Here is an 18,526-nt window from a genome sequence, read left to right as displayed (position 1 = left end):
AAATATCATGTACACTAAAATACAATTATATACTGTAGTACAATACAATTTTACACTACAGTACAATTTTATCTTGACTTGGCTACGCTTCTTTTGCATGTTTTATATGAATGAACATAACACCATAAACGTAAGGTAGTTAGAGTGACCCATCCTAATTAACAAGTAGATTATATTAATATTACGACCATAGGCAATGCAACAGTGCATAATATGTTAGTACACCCTTTTATGAATTAACAACATGTCATGCATTTTGAGTTGGTATTTTTTTAATAATACAGAAGGCAATTATAGGCAAATGTGTTTTTTTAATTAAAGGGGAGCCACTTAGCCGTTAAAATAAAATCGAAAAGTAAGATCGACAATAAAACATTAACAACTACGGATTAAATAAGAGATTTAAGTATAACCATTGACAAAGAATTACGGTATGTCAGTAGCATAGATAAAATTGGCAATTCTACACTCAATAAATACACTGCGATTTGTGATGCGACAAGGAAAGCAATTCAAGAAGAAATCTTCATCATCAGACTCTTATCAAGATCATACTCTTATCACGCTATTTAATTATCTTGTGCGAATTAAGCTCGAGTTTTATTGTCATGTCTGATCCCCGTGCTATAACATCCACATGAAAAGAATAAAAGTATTCAAAAGTTTTTGCGATATTTAACTCATAAATTTCATACAGGACAGAATACTGGATAGTTACTGTAGCCGGCTTGAGTTCTTTAAAATACAGAGTTTGGAAGAGAGCCGTAAATAGTTAGACTTAAAGTTCTTACATAAACTGTTTCACAATTAAATTGATAGCCCGGACTTGCTGGCCAAACTGCGTATTAATGTATCTCCAAGTACCTCTAGAAGCCAACGTCCATTTTTTGCGCTAATGAAAATTAATACTAACTACGGTAAAATTTCTCCGTTCGTGCAAATGTCCATAGAATCTTATGAATACGTAAATAAAATACCAGACTTGGTCATGCAGATTGAAGGTGCAGGTGGGCTTAAATATTTATAAATAAATGTACTAAAATGAATTAGAAGTCAATATTGTTATTTTGTATTGTACTCAATTTTAAATTTTTAAAATTTTACATATTTTGTTACACTCAAATTTTACTATTATTATTAACTAACACGCATTTACCATATCTCTCGAACCGATTATAGTCGGAACAACGTCTGTCGGGTCAGCTAGTTAAATATATTTTTTAAATTTTTTGTAAGTAGTGTATGTACGAGTATTAGTGTGCGATTGTTGGGTTTACGAATAAATAAATAGATAAATAAACCAATAAGATGGCTGTCTGAGCACAATACCTATACCAGAGATAAAGAGATGCATTGCTGACCTTTTAGATAGAGTATGGTTATGGTATATTATACATGGTATGATAAGATTGAGTTAAGCTCTGATCATGAAGATCCCGTATCGTTTTGGGGATAGGCAAAAAGTTTCTAGTGAAAAGCGCGATGGAGTACTTGGCATCAATTTCAAAGTAAATTTTCTCATTTTGACATAATATCTGGAGGTAAATTCATTAAAAAAATTCCTTGTGATATATGCGACTATTATGTTCTTAACTTCCAGAAACATGAGCCAGGCCACAAGATGACGACTCCGTGGATTCCACTCTTGTGCTATGAAGTATATTTTGTATTACACAGGTACCAACAGAGTTTGGTACTCGAGACTCTTGGTCTAGTTAACAAGCAATTAATCTGAGTTGCAATCTCTCGATGTTCAAATTCTACTCGATTATTGTTGATCCATCTCCGATTACTCGTTAACTTTTAATTGGACTCTATAGCGAAGAGATTTTTGAAATAATATTGGGCGTATTTCTCGAATTAAATAACTTCTGATAAATATTAAAATTCAAATATTTTTATTTAAAATAGGATTCAAAATCACTTATTGAACGTCAAAAACTACCACCCATTCAAAATAAACTGCCTCAGACCTTAGAAGAACGGACGCAAGAAACTCGTCGGGCTTTTTTATAAAGAATGGATTACATTGTAATATCGTACAATAAATATTTATAATTAAAGAGCCTGAGGGTATTCGCTTCATTCACAGTCTGTGGTATCATTAAGAAAATCGTTATGCTATAGTAACTGTTCCCACACAAATGTTTTTTAACAATTCTTTTAAATTTCGTAACACATTTGTTTTGTACATTTTCTGGGATCATATTGTAAAAGCCATCAAAATACCAAAGTACATAAAACCCAATAAAATACTTACTAACAAGACTTAGCCGAGTAGTAGGCATAACAAGTTTATGTTCGTTCCTCGTGTTAACATTATGATTTTCACAGTTTCGTAGCAAATTCCTCAATGTGCTTATGAACATATAGAACATTATCAAGAATATATTGAGAAGCAATAGTCAAAATATTTGTTCTTCAAATTTTTCTCATAATGATTCTTTAGGACCTAGGTTATTAGTAGCGCGAATAGCCCTATTCTGTAGTGCAAAGATGGTATTAATATCAGCCGCACTGTCCGGTATTTCGTTTGTTCGTCCATTCATACGATTGCACATAAATGTACATGGAACAATCTGCTCCAGAATCCCATTTTTATAATTTTTGTTTGTCTGAGTGATTGTTCCAACTAGGAAATGCAATACCGGGATACCAGGGTCCCGAAATACCGGGATCCTGGGAAATTTTTGCGAGACTAACGTTAGTCGAACTTGTTAGTCGAGCTGCATCTCGCTGGACTATAGAGAAACGTGCTTCATGCTGCTGGCATGAAAGCAGAGATGATGCGGAATGAATAATTTTGGCGCAACATCCCAACAAACAAGGTTTAGCAAAATGATTAACCTTGAGGTTTTAATAAAGAAAAAATGAGCTATTTCGAGTAGAGTGAAGTACGAGCCACATGCCTGCAATTCGCCTGTAACTCACTAAAAACTATTGTATACCAACTATAGTAGATGTAGAGGGAGCTTTATCAGCCGTGGTATACTTTGTTTAATTTAAGTTATAATTAAGACTGTTTGGCTGGAAGGCAATAATGTTTCATCCACCATATAGGCGTGACCGTGCACCATCTAATTTCCGCCTGTTTCGATCTTATCACAAGTCCCAATATTCTACAGCAACAAGCTCATGCCATTACCTACAAGATGGCAAAAAGTCCTCTAGTAAAATATCTATAAAAAAATTGAGCTGCAAAACGCGAATAAACTTTTCCAACCATCTATTTTGTATAGAAAAATTAAGGATTATATCTATTAACAAGTTCCGATGCCCGACTGCTTCATAAGCAGATCACTTCGATGGTTCAATTTTCTTTCTCTTTTTATTTGGCTGGTTATAGCTGCTTTACTATTTTGTCATGACATAAAATGGAATATTTACTTCCAAACAATCATCTATTTTCCTCATCGTTTGATCAAATTTTACTTACTGTACACAAATCTTTGTTTTCTTATAAAACCAAAATTTAATTTTTTTTTTATCGCTCCATAAATGGTAACGCGAGGCAACAAACATCCAAATATGGCATACAATATATTGGATACTCCTCTTTTTTAAGTTGGACGAAAAAGATCTTAATTTGTGTATAAAAATCGTCAAGCATCATCTCTACATAATCTTCACAATCTACATAATCCTTATGATCCTTCCAATTCTTTAGAACTAAGAGCTAATTTTACAAAAAGGCTTCCATGATCACGAAATTATCGCCAACAAGAACCTCTCACATTGTATTACGGTTTTATCACATCCGTCGAAATGTTTTATTGGAGTCTCATTTATAGAGCCATAAAAGTATATAGAACTTAATAAAGTTTTTGCCCGCAACTTTGTCTGCGTACAATTTGCACTTGATAAGTCAAAGACTCGTTCAACATAAACATGAATGTTAAAACAGCATTCTAATCACTATATGTGCCCAGTTTTATCTTTAACGAAATTCGAAATTGACAAAAAGAACAAAAGAGAGACGTTCTAAAGCTAGTATTATTAATGACTTCTATACATATAGACAATTCACGTCATATAAAAACATAGCCGAAACATAGAACCCGATTTGGATAGTGACATAAGTGAAGTATGAGTTAAGTATTTTTATTAAACCTGACGAAAAAGAGGGTTGCTACAGGTTTTACGTTTGTCAGTCTGTCCCTTTTTTCTGATCAAGATCTGTACAGTCTGAGGTTTTTTATGTTTTTAATCAAATATCATAATAATATTATAAAGGCTATGTTTATTTATTGGTTTGTGCGTATATTTGTTACTCGTTAACGCTCTAAATGTATTTGTATCTAATAAGATAAGCTAACCTATAGTGAGAGAGACAAACACCTCAAAATACTTAATAGTTATTAAAATGTTAAGTTCCCTGAAATGAATTTAATTTGTTAAATTTTGTCTTTGAGATATAGACATCTTTTCCAGGGTATATCTTTTTTAGCATTTGTAGTGTAAACGGACACCAACATATCTTTGTATGACAGCTTTTGTCAAATTATAAATGTGGCCGATTGGAGTTTTGTGTATTCGTCAATTTGACTAAATTGACAAAAGATATTGACTTTCTAAAGAGATTTCAATACTTTTAATGTAAAAAAAGTTTTATCATATATTATGAGTATGAATTTTTAAATGCTTAAATCCTTTAGTGGTGATATATAAATCAGCCTCGAGTAAATGATTGGAGCAAATGACACTCGCCTTATTTGGTTTGCAAAATTCTTCACATCTCTCTCTTGCTATCAACTGGTGCCAATTCTGTATCACTATTTTGAGTACGGAAAAGCTGAAAAATATAAGATTTTACAGACTTAAATAAGTATCAGTTTTCACAAGGTTACGGATGCGTCTGTGATTCCGTGTAAATAGCACTTGTTTGTAATTGTTTACGTTATTGTAAGCCGTTCATATTGTCGCGTAGCAACGCTTCGACGTACATGACGAGAGTTGTCAAACTTCATGTCATGCAGCAACGTACATCACGAGAGTTGTCAAACTTCAAAGAATTGATAATTTCAACAGCTCCGTCAGCATTATTCGTAGAGAATAGAGATCCGAGGGTATACCTATAAACCGAACTAAGCGTAGCCTATGGCAGTTCTAGTTCAGACTCGAAAATGAAAAGGAAAAGGTGGAAGAAAAGAAGAAGTAGTGAAAAAGTGGAAAGTTATCCAGGAGAAGAAGAAGATAGAAGAGAACTAGTATTCAGTGAAGTTGAAGGTACCGCCGCCGAAAAGAGGAACAGCGGCAGACCGGCGAAGTGCAAGTTCAGTAAACGCAAATAAAGACTTGTTCCTAAAAGCGGAGTATTATTTCCAATCCCTGACCTACTCTCGTGTCAATATTCACCGGCAATAACTTCCTATGCACAAAATACAATATTGCTAATCATTGTTCACCGGGCCCTAAAAAAAAGAGCGACTCTATAGTTTTCATTTCTGACTGTGTGCTTGTCGCGTCCTTTCATCTCTCTAACGTCTGGAGAGAAAAGGATGTGAATACTTGTCATTTGTACCACCTTTAATGAAAAATTATCAAATTCTCACTAAATTATTTACGCATTTTGCCAACCCATTTCATATAAATAAACTTACTTGTGATAACTGTTAACGTCCATAAAAATCTTAATTTCTCCAAGAACCGTTCATGTGGTTTGTACGTAAGGAATTAGGACTTCTGATACGTAAACGCTGGTCAGGAAGCTATGCCACTATGGTATAAGAGGATCTGGACTCGATCTTCTGATCTCATATTTAAATAATAGGATTCAGAGGGTCGAGGTGAATTGCAGGAGATCTCCTGAGACTCCTCTCGGTATGGGGGTACCACAAGGGTCTATACTTGGACCCTTCCTCTTCCTAATTTATATAAATGATCTACCTAACTTTGTAGAAAAAAAAACACAAGGTGGTATTGTTTGCGGATGACACTTCACTTATATTCAAAGTGAAACGAAGCCAAGTTTTATATGATGAAGTAAACAATGCTCTATCTGACATCGTGTACTGGTTTAGCGCCAATAACTTATTGTTAAATAATCATAAAACCAAATATATTAAATTCACCGCGCCAAATGTCAAAAATGTAGATGCGAATATTTTATTAAATGGAGAGGTGGTAAAACCAGTGGAATCTGCTATATTTCTTGGCATTACTCTTGATTCCAAATTGCAGTGGGGCCCCCATATTGAAGGATTGGCGAATAGGCTTATTTCTGCAGCATATGCGGTTAAGAAAATTAGACGGGTAACTGACATAGATACGGCGAGATTAGTATACTTTAGTTATTTTCATAGTATTATGTCCTATGGTATATTGTTATGGGGCAGTGCGGCCGATATTAATACTATCTTTGTGCTGCAGAAGAGGGCTATTCGCGCGATTTATAACCTAGGTCCTAAAAAATCATTAAGAGAAAAATTTAAAGAAATAAACATTTTGACTGTTGCTTCTCAATACATTTTTGACAATGTTTTGTATGTTTCCTTGCGGAGACGCAGATATCTCGACCTAGCGATACGTTATATTTAACGTACCCCGGGTACAAAATTGAGCACAATTTTTTGCCTCATGCCGGGGTATGTGTGTACGTTAGGGAGGATATCTGCTGTCGCCGTCTCGGCAATTTTGAGGGTAGGGTCCTGTCCACTCTCTGGCTCCGCGTAGATTTAGAGGACCGCGTCCGCATCTATGCGTGTGTCTACAGGTCCCATAGTGGTAACGCAGAAACTGATCATCTCATGGGCTGCGTTCAAGCGGCAATTGACGACGTGCTTGCACAGATCCTCTCCGCTGAGATCGTAGTCTTGGGTGATTTCAACGGGCACAATGCCGAATGGCTTGGATCACGTACCACAGACTACGCAGGGCGATCTGTGCATAATTTTGCATTGGCGTATGGTCTGTCCCAATTGGTTGAGTCGCCAACGCGGCTCCCGGATGTGGATAGCCATATGCCGTGCTTATTGGATCTTCTGCTGACTACACATCCCGATGGTTACCAGGTCTTTGTCGACGCCCCTCTTGGAACGTCCGACCATTGCCGCCTGGTCAGGAGTGTAGTGCCTATCCGACGCCAACGTCGCAGACCTCCAGCGACCCGCCGCGTTTGGCACTACAAGTCAGCAGATTGGGATAGGATGCGTTCCTTTTTTGCATCCTACCCTTGGGGCAGGGTTTGTTTCCCTTCGGATGATCCTAGTGCCTGCGCCGTTGCAGTAGCCGATGTGATACTACAGGGTATGGATATTTTTATATCAAACTCTGTATTACACATCGGTGGCAGATCACAGCCCTGGCTCGATGCGTCAGTTAAAGCAGCATCTGACTACAAAAAACAGGCATATTGAGCTTGGGTTGCGGCGCTGGGCACAAAGGATCCGAACTGCACAGTTCTTAAGAGGAAATACAACCGTGCCTCCAGAGAACAGGAGACAGTTCGGATCCGGCAAACTACAGGCCTATTGCTATTACCTCCCTGCTCTCCAAAATCATGGAGAGCATAATTAGCCGTCAGCTCTTGGTATACCTAGAGGGTCACCAGTTGATCAACGACCGACAATACGGGTTTCGCCATGGTCGGTCGGCAGGTGATCTTCTGGTATACCTATCACATAGATGGGCTGCGGCTGTTGAAAGCAAGGGGGAAGGCCTGGCAGTTAGCCTGGATATTGCGAAGGCCTTTGATCGTGTATGGCACAAGGCGCTCTTCTCCAAACTTCCATCATTTGGGCTTCCCGAGAGCTTGTGCAAGTGCCACCTTCCTCACTGGGCGCAGCATACAGGTCGTTGTCGACGGATATTACTCGAACCCGAAGCCCGTGAATGCTGGAGTGCCCTAAGGCTGTGTGCTGTCTCCTACGCTGTTTCTTCTGCATATCAATGATATGTTGGACACCTCCAACATTCATTGCTATGCAGACGACAGCACTGGTGATGCCGTATACACGGGCCATGCAGGTCTCTCTCGGGAAATCGTCGACCAGTGCCAGGAGAAACTTGTGTCTTCTATCGAGTCCTGTCTTGAGAAGTTCGCGGAATGGGGAAAATTGAACCTTGTCCAATTTAACCCCCAGAAGACTCAAGTTTGCACGTTTACCAATAAAAAAACCCTATATGTCGTATCACCGCTCTTCGACAACACTTCCCTCAAAGCATCGCCTAGTATCGTAATACTGGGTCTCGAAATCTCGAGCGATTGCCAATTTCGTGGTCATCTAGAAGGCAAAGCCAAATTGGCTTCAACTGGGCGTCATTAATAGAGCACGGCAATACTTCAAGCCGGCCCACATACTAGCGCTCTACAAAGCACAGGTCAGGCCACACATGGAGTATTGCTGTCATCTCTGGTCTGGCGCACCCCAGTATCAGCTCGATCCATTTGACCGCGTGCATCGCAGAGCAGCTCGAATTGTCAGGGACCCAATGCTCTGTGAACGGCTGGACCACTTGGCGTTGCCTAGAGACGTCGCTTCATTGTGTGTCTTCTACCGCATTTATCACGGGGAGTGTTCCGAAGAGCTGTTTAACCTGATTCCTGCCGCCGAATTCCACCTTCGCACGACACGCCACAAGGATATTAGGATATCATCCTCACCATCTGGATGTGTGGCGGTCCTCCACAGTGCGGTTTTCAAGGAGCTTTCTTCCACGTACTACAAAGCTGTGGAATGAGATTCCTTGTGCGGTGTTTCCGAGACGATACGACATGGGTACCTTCAAAAAAAGCGCGTACACCTACCTTAAAGGCCGGCAACGCTCCTGTGATTCCTCTGGCGTTGCAAGAGATTGTGGGCGGCGGTGATCACTTAATAACAGGTGACCCGTACGCTCGTTTGTCCTACTATTCCATAAGAAATAAAAAAAAAAGTAAATAAAAAATAACACGAGGAACAAACATAAACTTGTTATGCCTACTACTCGCTTGGGTCGAGTTAGTAAGTCTTTTGTTGGGCGATGTATATGCTTATACAATATGATCCCAGAAAATGTACAAAACAAATGTGTTACAAAATTTAAAAGAATTGTTAAAAAACGTTTGTGTGAGAAAGGTTATAATAGCATAAACGATTTTCTTAATGACACCACAGACTGGGAATAAAGCGAACACCCTCAGGCTCTTTAATTATAAATGTTTATTGTACGATATTACATTGTAATCCATATTTTATATAAAAAAAAAGCCCGCTGAGTTTCTTGCACCCATTCTTCTCAGGTCTGAGGCAGTCTCTTTTGAATGGGTGGTGTAGGTTCTTTCTAATGAGTTTAAATGTCAAATAATAAACGATTTTGAGAAAATCCCTCCTTGAAAGGGTGAAATGGGGGTTGAAGGGCTAATTATATGAAAGACCTATGTTATGAATAGAACTTGACTCGAAGCTTCGTCGATCTAATTATCACGATTGCGAGCAAAATCAACTCGAGCCACTCGATGGCATGTCGCAAGAAGGCAAGTGTGAGTTATTCATGAGGGTATTTCGGCTGATTTTACCTCAGAAGAAGTCAAAGTCCTGTTTCTAAGCTCACTGTTCATGATAATAAGGTCATCTCTATTCACAGTTTTCCGATAACATCCCTGTCCTTCTAGTCTCACAGCTGTTTGGTCTGTTGATACCTCCTGAAAACTCGGTGTATCACAAATTTGTATACTCGCAATGTTTTAGGCAACACGTTTCTAAGCCGAGTTTAAATTAAAGAAAGAAGCCTATCAAAAAATGTGTCTGAAGCAGTTTGGAAGTTATTTTGGTTGGTGGAGAACGACATCAAAGGATTTGATTAAAAAAATGAGTGAGTTATGAGCATCTTTTGTTCGATGAGAACAAAAGATGCTTAATTTTGCAACATTTTCTGAATATTCAATACAAAAGATCTAGGTTAGTTTTTAAATTTCTACAAAATCATTATTTTTAAAACGTGTCAGAAGTTTCCAGAGTGACCTTTGACTCACCGAGTTTTGTCATTAAATTTACAAAGAGGACTTAAATATTATAAAACCTCTTTGGAAAGGACGCGCAGAGACTCGGAAATAATTTGAATAGTTAAAATAAACACTCTACGTGAATTCACTTAAATTTCTTTACAAATAATCAACACAATATGCAGGAAAGTAAGTAAAAATCTATCTATCGAATGCGTAAGATTATTAAATGATATTATATCAAAGAGCTATTTTTGGTCGTTTGTCTGTAATCCATACTAATATTATAAATGCGAAAGTAACTCTGTCTGTCTGTCTGTCTGTCTGTCTGTTCCTCTTTCACGCCTAAACGGCTGAACGGATTTTGATAAAATTTGGTATGGTGATAGATGATAACCTAGAAATGGTCATAGGCTATAAATAACGGCTGAACGGATTTTGATAAAATTTGGTATGGTGATAGATGATAACCTAGAAATGGTCATAGGCTATAAATAATCACGCCATCGTTCTTAGGGGGTAGGCAGTAGGCAGACAGATCTTGATGAAATTTAGTAAGGTAAATACTAATTGATGAAATTTAGCGAGCGAAGAGGCGGTGCGGCGCGAGGGGAGGGCCGTGCCCAACTGTGCCTACCCAAGCGGGCAGACGCACAAGGGCAGACGTCGTCGTCGCACGTATGCGAATATTGAAATATTGCGTTACGAAACTCTATTCGTTGCGTATTTTTGGTTAGGTTTGTCAGGTGCATAGTTGTTTAGGTTCAATACGTTATTGATTGATTTAGATATTTAGGTTATAAGTAAAAAGGTTTGCTCTATCGAAGTTTTTATAAAAAATTGTCTTACGTTGTAGTTTTTAAAACTACCGATTTTAAAAATCTTTAATTATTGTTTTATTGTTTTCGATATGCCACGCAAACGTAAATCCAATCTAAGCCGTAGTTCTAGCAGAGCTCGAACTGCAAAAGTTGCTAGAAGCCAAGAATCTGAAGAGCAGACTCAGACGCGTCAGATGTTAGATTCTCAGCGTCATGCGACTCAAAGAGCTTCTGAGACGTTTACGCAGACTCAGGCCCGTCAGACCCTGGATGCTGAACGCCACGCATCTCAAAGAGCTGCTGAGACAGTGGAACAGACTCAGACACGTCGAGTTTTAGATGCCGAACGTCACGCGCAATTGATTGCGGCAGAGACTGACGAAGATTCACAAAGACGACGTCTTTTAAATGCTGAACGGCAGGCAGAAAGAAGACGTACGTTTTCAATGAGTACGTGGGAGGCATTTAATGGTGCCGCTTTTGAGTATGACCCTTTGATCGACTATGTTAATCACCGATTGGTTATCATTGGGAGAATGGATAAAAAATGCAGATATTGTGAAGCACTGAAATGGAAAGAAGAAACTCCAGGTATGTGCTGTTCTGGTGGAAAGGTTAAAATTCCATTACTTGGCGAGCCAGAGGAACCTCTTAAATCTTTACTTTTATACGACAGTAACGAATCGCGCCGGTTTTTAAGCAGGATTAGAAAGTATAATTCTTGCTTTCAGATGACGTTATTTGGTGTAGATAAGGATGCCTGGATTTTCACCTACTTTTACCATCCAAGGACAGGTGTATCACAGGATTGGTTCCTTACTTCCCGCAAATAATGAACAACCAAAGTTTTTGCAACTTTATTTCATGGGCGATGAAAAAAACGAAGCTGATCGCAGGTGTCAAAATATACAAGGAATCGAAAGGGATACTGTTTTAAAAATCCAGAGAATGTTGCATGAACATAATCGCCTTATCAATACTTTCAAAACAGCACTAGAAAGAATGCCGGGAGAGGATTATAGGTTGGTGATGCACCCCGATCGCACACCAAGTGGGGAACATGAAAGGCGGTATAATGCACCGTTAATAAATGAAGTCGCAGCCTTGGTTACAGGCGAACAGTTTGCTTTCGGTGATATAGTTTTACAGGCCCGAGATGACACATTAACCAGGGTGCCTGATACTCATAAATTTTATGATGCGTTGCAATATCCGATCATATTTAGTAAGGGACAAGAGGGGTACCAATTTCAAGTTCCTCAAATTAATCCTGTAACAGGTCTTCCCTTGCATAACAAAAAGGTTTCATGCATGGATTTTTATGCCTACAACATGATGATACGAGAAAACAACTTTAACATTGTACAAAGATGCAAGCAACTGGCCAATCAGTTTTACGTTGACATGTACGTTAAAGTTGAAAGCGAGAGGTTACGGTACATATCATTAAATCAAACTAAACTAAGAGCAGAGAATTACATCCATCTTCATGACGCTGTGGCAAATGACGCTAATTTAAATCCAAATAACTTAGGTCGTATGGTCATTTTACCATCTTCATTTGTAAATAGCCCGCGGTGCTTACACGAATATACTCAGTACGCGTTTGTTTATGTGCGTACACATGGTCGCCCTGACTTATTCGTCACCTTTACTTGCAACCCAGCCTGGCCCGAAATAGTCAATCAGTTGATGCCGGGGCAAAGCGCAATAGATAGACATGATGTAGTCGCAAGAGTTTTTAGACTAAAAGTTAAAAAACTAATGGATGTGATTAATAAAGGCCGAGTGTTCAGAGAAGCGCGCTGCTTTATGTACTCTGTCGAATGGCAGAAACGTGGACTGCCACATGTCCATATATTATTGTGGTTAAAAGATAAGTTACGACCCGATCAAATAGATAACATAATCAGCGCTGAAATACCGGATCCTAACATTGACAAGACTCTCCATGACATTATTGTAAAAAATATGATTCACGGTCCATGCGGACCCGAAAATCCACAGTGCCACTGCATGAAAGACGGAAAATGCACAAAAAAATTTCCTCGCAAGTTAGTGAAAGAGACCGTTCACAACGACCACGGATACCCGCAGTATCGTAGAAGAGCGCCAGCAGACGGAGGTCGAACAGCAACCGTGAAGCTCCGAAATGGTAGCTACGTTACGGTTGATAATAGTTGGGTAGTCCCCTATTCACCAATTTTATCAAAAATGTTTAACGCCCACATAAATGTTGAGGCATGCAGTTCAGTACGCGCCATCAAATATATTTGCAAATATATAAACAAGGGTAGTGATCAAGCTATTTTCAATTTTAGAAATACTGATCTTGCGAATCCCTCAGATGAGGTACAAACTTATCAGTCTGTTCGGTATGTCAGCAGCAACGAAGCCGTGTGGCGTCTGTTAGCATTTCCGTTGCACGAAAGGCATCCCACCGTGACACATCTCAGCGTGCATTTAGAAAATGGTGAACGCGTTTATTTTAATGAACACAATTTCCACGAACGAATAACTACTCCGCCAAAAACCACACTCACTGCTTTTTTTGATCTTTGTATCAGAGATGAGTTTGCAAAAACTCTTCTTTATGTCGAGGTGCCGAGGTATTATACTTGGGATGCAAGTAGGAAAATTTGGAAACGCCGCATTCAAGGTACTTCAGTTCACGATTGGCCTGGCGTCAAATCTGGAGATGCTTTAGGACGAGTTTATACAGTTCATGTTAGTAACATGGAATGTTTTTGTCTACGCATGCTTTTACACCATGTGCGCGGACCTACCTCTTTCAATGATCTAAAAAAATACAACACACAAGATTATCCTACATTTCGAGAGGCATGTGAGGCAAGAGGATTACTGGAGAATGACAACCATTGGGATGTGACACTGGAAGAAGATGCTCAATGTAGATCAGCAGGCAAGATGAGAGAGCTATTTGCTGTATTAGTAGCGACATGTGGTCTTTCAAATCCTCAACAATTGTGGGATAAATACAAAAATGATATGACCGACGATATATTGCACAGATTACAAGAGCAAAATCCCAATGTCACGTACAGTGATTTAATTTACAATGAGGGTCTGACAAAAATTGAAGACCAGGTTAAAACAATTTCTGGAAAGGATTTATCAGATTATGGAATGATCAGACCACAGAGAACCGAGGAAATCAGTAGCGATTTAATACGGGAACTAGATTACGATACTGCTTCCTTACAACAACAATTGACAGAGTCTGTTCCACGTTTGATCCCAGAACAAAGGTTAGTATTTGACAACGTTTTCAAAAAAATCGAAGATGGCTTAGGTGGTTTGTTATTTTTGGATGCTCCCGGAGGCACGGGAAAAACCTTTCTTTTAAACTTGCTTTTAGCGCAAATCCGAAAAGATAAAGGAATTGCTGTAGCAGTTGCCTCTTCCGGAATAGCCGCCACTCTGCTCAATGGTGGTCGAACGGCACATTCGGTGCTTAAACTGCCATTAAACTTAGCCCATGAAGAAATGCCAGTCTGTAATATAAGTAAAAACAGCGAGCGTGGACGTATGTTGCAGCAATGTAAATTATTAGTTTGGGATGAGTGTACTATGTCCCATAAAAGAGCAATTGAAGCTCTAGATCGGACTTTGAAAGACATCAAGAGTAATCCAAATATCATGGGGGGGATGATGGTACTTTTAGCGGGCGATTTTAGACAGACTTTGCCGGTTATCACTAAAGGCACCCCTGCAGATGAAATAAATGCGTGTTTAAAAGCGTCAACGTTATGGGTGCACGTAAAAACGTTTAGTCTGTCTACAAATATGAGAGTGCAACTACACAATGATGTACAATCTGGACAATATGCTGCTGCTCTTCTTAAAATTGGAGAAGATCGTATGGCAAAGGATGGTAATGGCATGATTACATTGGATCGTGAATTCTGCAATGTTGTGCATAATCCAGATGATCTAAATAACTTCGTCTATAGCGAACTGCTAACTAATATGAGGAATAGAGACTGGTTATGTGAAAGAGCAATTTTAGCGCCGACGAATGAAATAGTGGGACAGATAAACGAGCAAATTATGTCACGCGTGGAAGGTGATATTGTTGAGTTTCTCTCTGTAGACACTGTAATGGATACTGAACAAGTAACATCATACCCTGTAGAATTTCTTAATTCTTTAGAACTGTCGGGAGTACCTTCACACAAACTGAGGCTGAAAGTAGGCGTTCCTGTCCTTTTAATGCGGAATTTAGATGCACCAAGACTGTGTAATGGCACACGGTTGCAAGTGACACACCTCGGTCGCAATATTGTAAAAGCAATCATTATGACTGGAATGGCAAAAGGAGAGAACGTTTTAATCCCCCGTATACCCATAATTCCGACAGATTTGCCATTCCAGTTTAAGAGATTACAGTTTCCGCTGAAAATCGCATTCGCTATGACGATAAATAAAGCTCAGGGGCAAACATTAAAAGTAGCCGGCATTAATTTAGAAAAGAGTTGTTTTTCTCACGGACAATTATACGTGGCTTGCTCACGTGTTTCAAGTCCACAGAATCTCCATGTATTGGCCAGAGAGGGAAAAACAAAGAACATAGTTTACAAAAATGTACTACAGTAATAAGGCCTCATTATTTTTAGCTTCCTACATTATTATACTACTTACATTAAGTTAGTACTTCCTACGCAGATGATGTTACGGATGTCACACTGTCTAACATCGGGGGTTGGCAGGTAGGTAGTTAGTAGTATTTTAAACCGATTTACATTATTTCCTTTTTATATTTACTAAGGAAACATTCGGAGCTATCCATTATGTAGCTTAGGTTGCTTTTGAACAAATTTTGATGTGAAGTTGAGGACTGGAACACGATAGTGGGACATTGTTGCAGGGGGACTTATAGCCGGGAGAAAACAAAAAAACTTATGCGGACGAAGTCGCGGGTAAAAGCTAGTCTATAATAATCTAACAGAAGGAATCATTTCGACGGAACATTAAGTTGAAGGAAAGAACATACATAAAATATAAGAGTTCCGCACAATGGTTAAGGCTAATGAAATTGTGTACATTATCACTTCAATAATTCGACTACCACGTATACAGAATAGTCACGAGCATCTGTCAGTAATATTTTCATAACGTCTGTCGATCTGTCAGCGGCCTGTATCTCATAAACCGCACTACTTAGATACCTTACATTATAACAGAGTGCGCTCGAGAATGGCTACAAGGCAAGGATAGGAAAATTAGAAATTGAAAAGGCCGCAAAGATTAAAATACCACCACATTAACAACTTGACAATACGTTAGAACCTACTAACTTATAACATAACAAATAATACTAACTTCTGATCTATAAAATATTAATTTTTGTTGTAAGCTTGTAGATGGATATAATTGGTGTTGATGATGATGATGTATTTCTGATGTCCAGGGACGGGAAAAACACTTTTCCGTTGGGCCCCGCTAATACAAAAAAAAACATATTACAGCATATGTGAAGGCTTATTATTATCTATTATTATTAACAAACTTCGAAAACACAATTTATTTATCAAAACCTGTCCACGATATATTTTTAAAGAATATATTTCTTTTTTGAAAATAAGTATTGAGACGAGGAGGACGTTCAGCTGATGATAATTGATACGCCCTGCCCATTATAATGTAGTGTATCTCAGGATTCTTGAAAAATCCCAAAAATTCTGAGAGAAGGACGCTCGTCTCCTTGAGACATAAGATATTAAGTCACATTTGCCCAGTAATTTCACTAGCTACGGCGCCCTTCAGACCAACCATATGGGTCACCTGATGGTACATGATTACCGCGACACAGAGTAACCATGTAGATCCAGAGGAAACACACAAGCACTGCTAATCTCATAATTTGTCAAACAAACGCACACATGAATTCGAAAAGCGAAAACATATTGGTGGCGGTCGAGAATCGACAGTGGAGCGCCAGGTCCAATCTATTGCACTACCGATACAATATACATTTATATTATACAATTATCCTATTTTAAACATATAATTTTAACAGACTGTCACGATGTTTGTTTAATCACTTGAATAGGAACACGCAACTAACAGATTTTTTCTTTTGCAGAGTCCGGGTGGAGTATTATGTTAATGAGAACACGTTCAAAGAAAGGCTACAGTTATATTTCATCAAAAATCAACGATCAAGTAAGTAATCCTTTGAGTATCTATATACCTGTTATTTTTAGATACAGAAAACATGCAGAAAGCTACAAGTTGTTAAAAACTGAATTAACTATATTATTCATTACATGTTCCGCTCTCTTAAACAATAAACAGGTTGTTAGTTTGTTAGATATACTTAAGTAGATATATTCAGTGTTAATATTTTCGATTCAGAAATAAGAAGTCCTATTGATGTATAAATAACTAATAGATCCGTTTCATATAATATAAGAATGGTCGCGTACTCCACTTTATTATTATTAGCTGACCGCGTCCTATTTCAACTAATATATTATCAACTTGTTAATTAGTGATTACATTAAGGAATTTTTAATAATTCTATGCGATTATAGCATCTATTGCAAAGAGTAGGACGTATGCTAATTTAAGAGTAATTTGGTTACCGCACCCAATAGTGCTAAATAGTCAAACTATTTTTTAAACTTTTCGAGAAAGTGTAAGTTAACATTATAGGTGTATACGAATTTGACATCTATTTCGAGATAATTAGAGCTCTAAATACAGATATTTGTTTGCAGCGTTTTCTAGCGGTGAGTGGCCGAACTTGTTGCTTATTTTTCACATTGGCTTATTGAGGTGTGAAAAATATCTTTATTGGTTTTAACCTTAGAATATTAATAATGAACACTATAGAAGTATTCTCCGCGTGCCCCATTTAGATAGGAAGCAATTATATATAAAACTATTTCCGGTTACTGTCACGATGCACCTAAAGCCAGTATTGGAGTTTAGGATTCTCCGGGCACTCAGAACATACACTGAGAATTTTGTTTTCGGATTCGCGAATGCGAGACCAAAAAGCCGCAACTCATGACCTTACCACTGCAATATTTAATACTGCAGTCTGATGCTGCTTACTGCTTTTGGTGCAGTTGACTAACAGCTGACACGTGCAGAAGCATTGACAATATGCTCTAAACACTAAACTTGTTGCACCGAACATCCAGAGCCCTATGCTCGCGTTCTATGTCATTGGTTTCAACCAAATTCTCAGTTAGAATATGCCCTGACTGCCTGAATCGGTCCACTCTATACAGACACACCGTCCAAAAAGACCATTGGAATTCTCTCCGGACTTTCTTAACCGAAAAACACCATCATTTGTGTTTTTTTGACATTGTATTTGAGGGAATACTGCCCTGCATATTTTTCACAGATAGCCATCAGTTTCCTGAAGCCTCTGAAAGAGAGACTTAGAAGCACCATATCGTCAGCATTGCTGAAGTAATTCACGCATGTTTTTCCTATGTGACAGCCAACTCCGACATTTCTAAGTTCTACAATCAGATCGTTGATATAAAGGTTAAAAAGGTCCGGAGAGGTTAGCCCTCCTTGACGCACGCCGCACTCTTATCTAATATATCAAGTGGCGTCGACACAGTTTACATAACAGAAACAAACCGTAAGATACATTGTCACATACTCAACAGATGATTGGGAATGTAAATAAATTAAACACAATAATGAATGGAATGTACTGACGGAACGAATTAAACAATGAACCGTAAATTTCTTATTGTTTTTGTGACTATTTTTGTCGTATCAAAGCGGACTGAAC

At 38.4% G+C, this 18,526-nt stretch overlaps 1 protein-coding gene across 1 annotated transcript in view; it reads left to right on the top strand.

Moving 5' to 3' along the window:
* Positions 1 to 18,526, top strand: part of LOC126979001 (potassium channel subfamily T member 2) — a 105,816-nt gene that overhangs the window by 47,971 nt on the left and 39,319 nt on the right. Inside the window, exon 2 of the mRNA XM_050828142.1 lies at positions 16,850 to 16,929. Within this exon, the coding sequence (XP_050684099.1) occupies positions 16,850 to 16,929 (80 nt within the window). The remainder of the gene's footprint in view (positions 1 to 16,849; positions 16,930 to 18,526) is intronic.

The sequence above is a fragment of the Leptidea sinapis genome, chromosome Z (genome assembly GCF_905404315.1).
Source record: "Leptidea sinapis chromosome Z, ilLepSina1.1, whole genome shotgun sequence".
Classification (NCBI taxonomy): Eukaryota; Metazoa; Arthropoda; class Insecta; order Lepidoptera; family Pieridae; genus Leptidea; species Leptidea sinapis.
The sequence above is the reverse complement of the archived record's forward strand: the minus strand, read 5'-3'. Positions and strand labels throughout refer to the sequence as shown.